Source organism: Python bivittatus, unplaced genomic scaffold (genome assembly GCF_059951505.1).
Source record: "Python bivittatus isolate LINGU-HERP-01145 unplaced genomic scaffold, Pbiv_v1 ctg000070_np1212, whole genome shotgun sequence".
NCBI lineage: Eukaryota > Metazoa > Chordata > Lepidosauria > Squamata > Pythonidae > Python > Python bivittatus.
The window spans coordinates 19,461,462-19,469,671 of record NW_028277034.1 but is presented as its reverse complement, the minus strand read 5'-3'; the positions used below and the strand labels follow the sequence as shown (position 1 = coordinate 19,469,671).

General features: G+C 36.5%; 1 protein-coding gene across 1 annotated transcript; it reads right to left on the bottom strand.

Moving 5' to 3' along the window:
* Nucleotides 1–742: 742 nt before the first annotated feature.
* Nucleotides 743–7,973, bottom strand: FGA (fibrinogen alpha chain). The gene is made up of 6 exons (XM_015889496.3): nt 7,866–7,973; nt 5,789–5,917; nt 4,889–5,072; nt 3,679–3,824; nt 1,983–2,946; nt 743–1,599 (listed from the first exon to the last, which is right to left on the bottom strand). The coding sequence occupies exons 1-6, from the start codon at nt 7,914–7,916 to the stop codon at nt 890–892; spliced, it is 2,184 nt and encodes a 727-aa protein (XP_015744982.2). The 5' UTR covers nt 7,917–7,973; the 3' UTR covers nt 743–889.
* Between the last annotated feature and the right edge of the window lie 237 nt (nt 7,974–8,210).

Sequence of the window (8,210 nt, the reverse complement as noted above, 5' to 3'; positions counted from 1 at the left end):
GCAATAAGTGGTTATATTCTCAGGCCTCATAAGCTGAAAATGTTCCCATACAATTAGAGCAGATGGTGGATTATTGCCTACCACAGTAGAACTGCATTAAAAACAGTGTTCAAGTCAGTATGAAGAGGAGCAAAAAGGGCACATATCTTTCCTAAGGGGTCTTTGAGGACTCCAACATTGTTTTTTTCCAGAGCAGCACTTGAACATCCTAAAGGGGTCTCTTGAACAGCTATTTGAGAATATAATGGAAGTCGTAAAGTTAATGTTTCAGTATTGAGGACTATTATATTGCACAATTTCCGCATTGTACATTTAACTATTACAGTTTGAGGTGGGATTGGGGGCAGATTTCCTATGTGATTGTAAATTTTCCTATAATATTGTTTCATTACACTGGTGATAAAAAATGTTCCAGTGCCACACTTCAAAATGTTGTGTTAATAATCATTCCTTTCTAAGAGGATTTTCCTTCCTTGTTTTAGAAATCAAGATCTGATCCCACTTATTATGTAATAAGAAAAGTGCAATTCTGTTTTTTTCTTTCTACTTTTTCCCCAGTTTTCTGCCATATATTTAAATAAAAGGATCATTCTTTGCTTTGCCAATTTTTTTCCACTGGAATGATTTAAAATCTGGTTTCAGTGTATTACTTCACACAGTTATAAGATATATACATCCCCCCCCACCTTCTTTTGATTTTGCAAAATAAGTTAAATACACCAGAAAAATTTATTAGAGTGAATCTGTTTATTTTGTTTAATAGGTAGGTATTACTCAGTTGCATTCAGAAACTTTGGTAAAAAAAACCAAACACACACACACATACACACATAGTAAGTTTGAGGTATATATTGTTTTGGAAGTTGGATTTAGATTTTAGGGCTGGTATCTAGTCTGTTTCTACTGGCCGAATTTTCATTCGCGTAACTTTGAGAGAGTAATCTGATGGTCTGAAGGGTAACCAGATCACTCCATTTTCAATCTCGTAAGGAACATTGTCCCTTGGATCATACTGACCACCTGAGTAGTAAATCCCATTGAGATTAGCAGCTTGACAATTGTTATACCACCAGCCACCTCCATATACCTCAGCACAATTCTCTTCCCACTGATCACTGTCTTGGTCAAAAGTACTAAATTTCATGTTAGTGTGAGCTGTATATTCACTGCCATCTTCCTCTGATCCTTTGATCAGAGCATCCCCTGCTGTCCCCTTATAGTCGGAGACTCTGAGCCTATAACCTTCTGATTCAGAACCTACATGTATATTATATTCCGCATAAGCCTTATTGCCCTCCCAGTCTTCTATTTCAACCCGAAGGACAGTGTCCTCCTGGGTCAGGATATGGAGATTTTCATTGCCCAACCAGAACTCTCCCCTCCCTTTGACATCCAAGCTGCCGAAACCTTTCTTGTAGTCTTCCCAGGTCCGGTTAAAATTCAATGACCCATCCAATCTCTGTTGGATCAGAAGCCATCCTCCCAAAGTAGTCTCTTGGTCGCAATAAACTGAAAAAACCTTAGCGGATCCTGCTGGCGTGATTCTGAAAATGCCACTTTGGGCACCAGAAGTGTGTTTTTGGTGGATATCCTCACAGTCTAAAAAAACAAAGTTGATCAAGTTGACAGAAGTTTTCAGTTAAATTTTATTACAAGCTCACAGGAATCCAACAGTAATATTGCTGAAGTCAACTGTCTACACTTAATGTTGTGCTACATGGAAAGACATTTTGTGTCATCCCCCACCCACAAAGAACATTTAGATTTAAATTTATTACCACTGGCATTCTGTATGGAACTGCCTTGCTAACCAATTACTCATGATAAAAACTCATTGTATCCCACCTTTCTTAAATGGCAACAAACAGACACATGGCTTTTATTAACTGAACAATGTCATGGATTGCAGTATTTGTGTCAGTTTGGTTGCAAACTTCATTTTTGCTCCCTCCACAATTATTTTCCATGAACTGGATGGATACCTGTCCCGATGTTGCCTTTCCCCAGCTTCTCTTCTGCATTCAAGTTTTCTTCTTCTAAATCAGGACTATGCTCTGCATTTTCATCATGTTGTACTTCTTCTACATCATGATCTGATTCAAGGATTCTTCTTGACTTGGTCTCAAAGGTGGAATCCCCTTTGTTGAAGGCACTAGTGCTACTGCTACTGGATATAACTGTCTTGGAATGGGACGAAGTGCTACTTGTCTTAGAATGACCTCCATGTGAGGAATGTTCAAATCTTGAGAAGTCATCAAATTCTCCCTCCCCTATTTCTGATAAAGTGTCCCCTTCCTGTATTTTTGATGTGTGGCTAAACGATTCTGTGTTAAAGGATATGCTTCCAGAATCTGCATCTGGATGTTGGGGAGCAAAATCGTGAGAGCCACTTCCCCCGCCTCCACTACTGACATGATGGTAACTTCCTGCTTCTTTAATGAAATCACGCAAATCAGAACAATCTGAACCATCAGGACTTTTAAATTCTTCAACTATCTCTTCCCTGAAACCATCAGGCCCACGAATGACTTTTTTAGTAATGGTTTTGATACATGTACGGCTGGTTTGAACACCAACTGAAGGTATTATTATTGCCTTGCTGCTTGTAGATAGTTTTCCAGCTGTGTCTACTTCTGAAACATACTTGGTGTCTATTAAGGATCCTTTAGAATCTTCCAATACTACCTTAAACACCTTTATACTGTCAAGTAAATTTTTTTCTTGTTCAGTCAGATAACCAGATTTATATTGAGAAGCAGTAGAATCTTTCACTTGTGTTATTTTCAGTGCCTTCAGGGGATGAACTTCCTCTTCTGATCCCAAGTTAATGGAATTAACTTGTACGAGCTGCTTCTGTAAGTTTCCATAGCTCTCAGTGTCCAGATTGTAATTGAATAGGCGAGCACAAGATCCTTTGCAGGCACGTATCTTAATATCAATGTCCACCTAGGCCATGATGGTTTGGAAAAAAAAAAAAGTAGAGATTTGTAAGTGGACTTTGATTCCTAAACCTCTCAATTGAGTTGTAACCCTAATTATTGCCTCATTACATTGAAAATAAGGAACTCTTGTCAAGTCATTGCTGATAATAGCTCCATTGTTGCTTGAAGTAGGGCTAAATTCTGCCATAAATGTAGGTGGGAAATCTGCAGTCATAGAATTATATGTGGCCTTTAGCTTCATTTCATATGACCCTTGATCTAATTCAAAAAGACCTCTGCAAACGAATTGCAGATTTTAATATCCTTTCCCTGGCAGTCTGCTACAGAAATTAAAAAGGGGAAGAGAAGTGAGTAGCCCATCCAGGTTGATGCTGATTCCACATGGAATTTGCTTCAGTCTTACCTACCAACTGATTATTTCTGGGGAACATAATCCTCAATGAAAGAAAAGGTTGCTGCTATACAACAGGAAGGAAGGAAGGAAGGAAGGAAGGAAGGAAGGAAGGAAGGAAGGAAGGAAGGAAGGAAGGAAGGAAGGAAGGAAGGAAGGAAGGAAGGAAGGAAGGAAGGAAGGAAGACCATCCATCATACAAAAAGTATCTTTCTCTAATCCCACATTGGTTGCTGAAAACGCCTCACTCATTGAAAACATATAGCTGATAAAAAGGAGCATGGGTAGGTATTTGCTCCAACATTTTTAAAAAGGTATGTCTTAAAAGAAAATAACACAACTCACTTCTAAACGTTTCAACTCTCCAACTTGATTCTGGATAGAATTCTGCAAGGTTTTAATCCTTTGTACTTTATCAGCAACTCTCTGTTTCAGTGTCACCAACCTCCTTCTTAGATCATCAGTTATTTGTCCATAGTTCTTATCTAATTCTGAAATAAAAGAAGTTAGTATAGCCAAAGCCCTTCATACCATATAAGTGCTCTAAAAATATGGATTAACCAAAACTACACAGCCTTCGCAGTTTGATGCCTTTAAGATTAGCCGGAACCACCCATATAATACTTCAGTAGTACTGTATATGTGTTTATAAGACTGGATAGAGTCTTAGAGATAGAATATTATAACTGCAATTCCTTCTTAACCTTTTTCTCTCTTCCTTCTACTTCTTTTTACAAAGTGCAGCTGTGGATTCAGATCAGAATCTCTCTACTAGGAAGGGAAAGAGTTCATTCCACTCTCTTGTGTTGCATTTCTTATTCTAAATAGCCCCAAAGAGTTTTCTCCCTCCCACTGTGGTCCCAACTTATATTGGGCTACATTGCTATTTGTAAGACTTGGGGGGAAGTCTTCTTATTTTTAGTTTTGGTTCTGAGAGAGCCATTACATTAGGTTAACATCTGGAACTGAAGGAACCATCTGCCTCTGTTTATATATGGAAGATTCCCTCTTGTTTAGTCTTCCAAGCCACAGCTCCTTGTTCTGCATCAATACTCAGCACATGCATCTCTGTTTCAGGTGCAACTAAGTAATGAGTAGGTGGCTTAGAAACAGTGCATATTTGACAGGCATGTTTTGGAATATGACTTCCTGCCTTTCTTACTAACCATAACACTAAGCCATGTGTTCCAGAGATGGTACTGGAAAATACATACATAGGTCTGAAAGCATAGCAAGTAACTTTTGGAAGGGAAAGTGAGGAAAGAATGTACTGGAAGAAACACATTTCTAAGATTTTTTTAAGTATTGGTGAAGAGGATACAATTATTGTGATCTTGAAGGAAGCTGAATTAGGCCAGAATTAGATAAGAGTGCTTACTACCAATTTATTTCTAATAGCTGTGATAACCCTGAGGTAAAACAACCATTGATTTTACATGCCAGCCTTCCCTAATATGCCCTCCAGATGCACTGGGGCTACAGAATTTGAAGAATTTCAGATACCTTTCAGTTTTATGGGCAGTTTTAACCTTCATATAACTGAGATGAAACTCACCTTGTTCACTGGGCAGATATCTTTCCAGATAGTTAAAAATTTCTTGTTTCAAAGTATTGGATGACTTGTAGCTATTTTGATTATCCAAGAGCACTTTCTTAATTTTTTCTATCCTGTTTTGAAAATCATGATTTGTTTCATCTATCAGTCCCTGAATCCTGCAACCTGAGGGACATCTAATGCCCTAAAATAACAGAAACAAAACATAAGGGTACATAACACAATTGTCAGATAGTTGACCAATCTTCAGATGTTATAAAATAGCTGAGTTCAAACACCAGACAAGCCACAAGGCTTCTTTGTTTTGAATTAGACTGATATGTGTACTCAGTCATTGTGGTTTCCTATTGTGTGAACCCAAACCATGGTTTAAAAACTTCTATACTTTGTACAGATTTGTACAATTACTTATGCACATTTACGCAAAAGTAAATCTTATTATATTAATTGACTGTATTTGCCCAAGAGGAATGCAGGAGATGAATACTATCAATAAGGCAGAGAAGGAGGTTTATAGTTCTTCTTCTGGGGTAGTTAAACAGCTCATTTGCTTCTCTGCTAGTTCTCACAAAACACTTATCCCCAATGACCTGGTTAACTGTGTTGCAACAGGCTTTCTCTTAGGAAAGTGAGCAGGATTGTGGCCTGAACTGTTCTTGATCAGGACATTTCTAATACTACTCTCCACAGCAGCTGATAATCATGCCCAAAAGATAAAGAAAATCATTGAACCAGATATTCAAAGTAATATTTTTGTGGAAATTACTGAATTATGAATGTGTTTCTCTACTGCATCTAGCCTATGTATATCTAACACATTACAACAGGGGAAATGGTGGTTTTACATGAAAAACAATGTGATTAGTCTACCATTAGTGTTTTTATTGTCTGTTGGCTTACCCAGTCCTCATCAGCACATATTGGCCATTCCTTATCTTGTTTGCAGTCAGATTGAGCTTTATGCTCTACTATTCTGGGGCCACGTACTCCTCCTCCAAGTTCTTGAAAGGAAGATCCAGTGTCTGTTGCCTGTCATGAAATAAAGGAGAACAAAGAAGGCTGAATTAAAGCTGAAATTAAATGCTGAAAATGCACACAATAATAATTCCTTGAGTCATAAATAACTCATATGTCTTTAGTTGATAATCCTTGGTACTTGCTAAAAATAATGTAAATATTAACCACATATTAGATATTTACTTGCAATTATTTGACTATTACATTTTTAATGAATAGATAATAGTTGTTCAAAGGAACAAAGCCCATAAAGTCTAGAAGAGAGAATCCATCTCTAGCTATATCAGTATTGGTACCTACTTCCTAGTTTTATAAATATGGATTGAATGATTACTCTACTCCTAAAAATGATCCACTACTTTCACTACTCTAATCCTAAAAATGATCCCCCTTTCCCACAAAGATAATATTACATTAGAACTGCTTGATTAGGGCCCATGGAAGTACACATGAATATGTAGCCAGGGTTACTTTGAATCCCACTGATTTCAATAGGATTTCAATGTAGCTCACTTGTTTGGATTCAACTCATGTAATTAACATGTTACAAAAAATATTAAACATTATGAGTTAGAAATTTTAATTAGCATTTGCAGTACTAACAAGTGTGTCAGATAGCTCAACTTGACTCTTCATCTAATTAGAAGACATCATTTTAATTTTTGTCATGAGACTTTAAATTATGAAGAGAATGAATTGACATACAGTAAAAGTCTTCCTTAATATTAACCATTATACTAAAAATAGAAGATTAAATGAACAGCATCTCTCTATTTTGATGCTGACTATATTAAAATGTATTATGAACTAATCAGAATTATTGAAGTACTGAAAGTATACAGCTAATTTTAAATACAAAACTATCTTTAAATTCAAACTAAAATATTTAAAAATAATATTATAAAAATGGTTTATAATACAAATCAAGGTGTCACAAATTACTCTGCACTGGGATAATTCCTTGAACTATGTTGTTTCTGATGCAAATGAAAATCATGTTTTATGGATTACTCATTATCAGATGGCGACAAATGATTAAAGTCACCTAAAACAAATGATTAAAATCAGCAATACTCTATCAATTCTATCTATTGAACAAAAGTTATCAGGAATTACAAAGTTATCAATGAATCAGTGAATGTTGACAATGCTATATCTCTAGGACTGCCTTTTTATCATCAGAGCTGGCCTTAAACAGCAGTCATGGAAGTGACTGTGATGTGCTGTATTTCTGAGTCCCATTGTCCCAGCTTTTTTGTTTAGAAAATAGTAGAGGACTTTGAAATCAATGGGATTGCTAAATAGACATGTACAGTTTTACAATATCAGTTTTATTGTAACGCACCTGTAATTAAGTGCTGCTGTGTGGGCCTGACTCCTGGTGATTGTATGAACAAATGTTAGCACATTGTAAAAGATTTTTTGTTAATAATATTACAAATATCATAACATGTTCAAACATGTCTTCTAGATTTTGTATGAAACATATAAAGGAAATACATATGAATGTATACTGTATTTGTAGTAAACTAATGGTCCTAGTCAACCAAGATGATAAATAAACTTCAACTTACATGAGCATTTGAAAATGCAAAGACACATCAGGATATGTGCTGCATCATAATGTTCTTTTGGGTACCAGTCAACTCTCCAAAGATTGAATTACCTGTTATATGCAACTTGTTGAACATAAGTAGGCGCTAGATGTGGCACTGAGATTTTTGCACATGTGCAAACAAAGGTAAATACAGATTTCATCAACAAACCTTCAAGTTGGCCCAAGAATTATACTACCCCTAAGAGAATATTTGAAGGGGAAGAGCTTGTTCTTCATGAACATATTACTATTTGATAATAAGGGATAAAATATGTTGCTCCTTCAATAGGCAAGCAGTAAAAGGAACGCAAATCAATACAACCAGCAAAGAAACAAGAGAACTAAATTAAAATATGTTCATACCAAGGCGATGTTGAAGCACAGCAGTGCACAGAGAATTCTTAGCTGAAACATCTTCAGAAAGGTGTGGATGTGGCACAAAGCAATACCTCTCAGGTATTTTTGGTTGTATTTCAATCTTAATTTTGTCAATCCCCCACCCCTTCCTTCATTAATGATTAGTTTCCTTCTGTTTACAGAGGCATATTGCAATCTGAGTTTGGTGACCCAGGAACCCTTGCACAAGCTCTTCAGTTTGTTTTCTGGCAGTCTTGTTGCTCAATGCTAGCAAACATGGAAGGCAAGTGAAGTTGATCCAGCCATATTCCAGGAACTGGGTTTGTCTAAAGGTTGAAATGAGTCATTTCA

Bases quoted from the DNA above. Each gene is read 5' to 3' on its own strand.
- FGA (XM_015889496.3), bottom strand. From the start codon at position 7,916: ATGTTTCAGCTAAGAATTCTCTGTGCACTGCTGTGCTTCAACATCGCC. The intron at 5,073-5,788 runs GTAAGCCAACAG...CTGTTATTTTAG, and splicing joins TATGTGCTGATGAGGACTGG to GGCATTAGATGTCCCTCAGG. The intron at 3,825-4,888 runs GTGAGTTTCATC...CTTTTATTTCAG, and splicing joins ATATCTGCCCAGTGAACAAG to AATTAGATAAGAACTATGGA.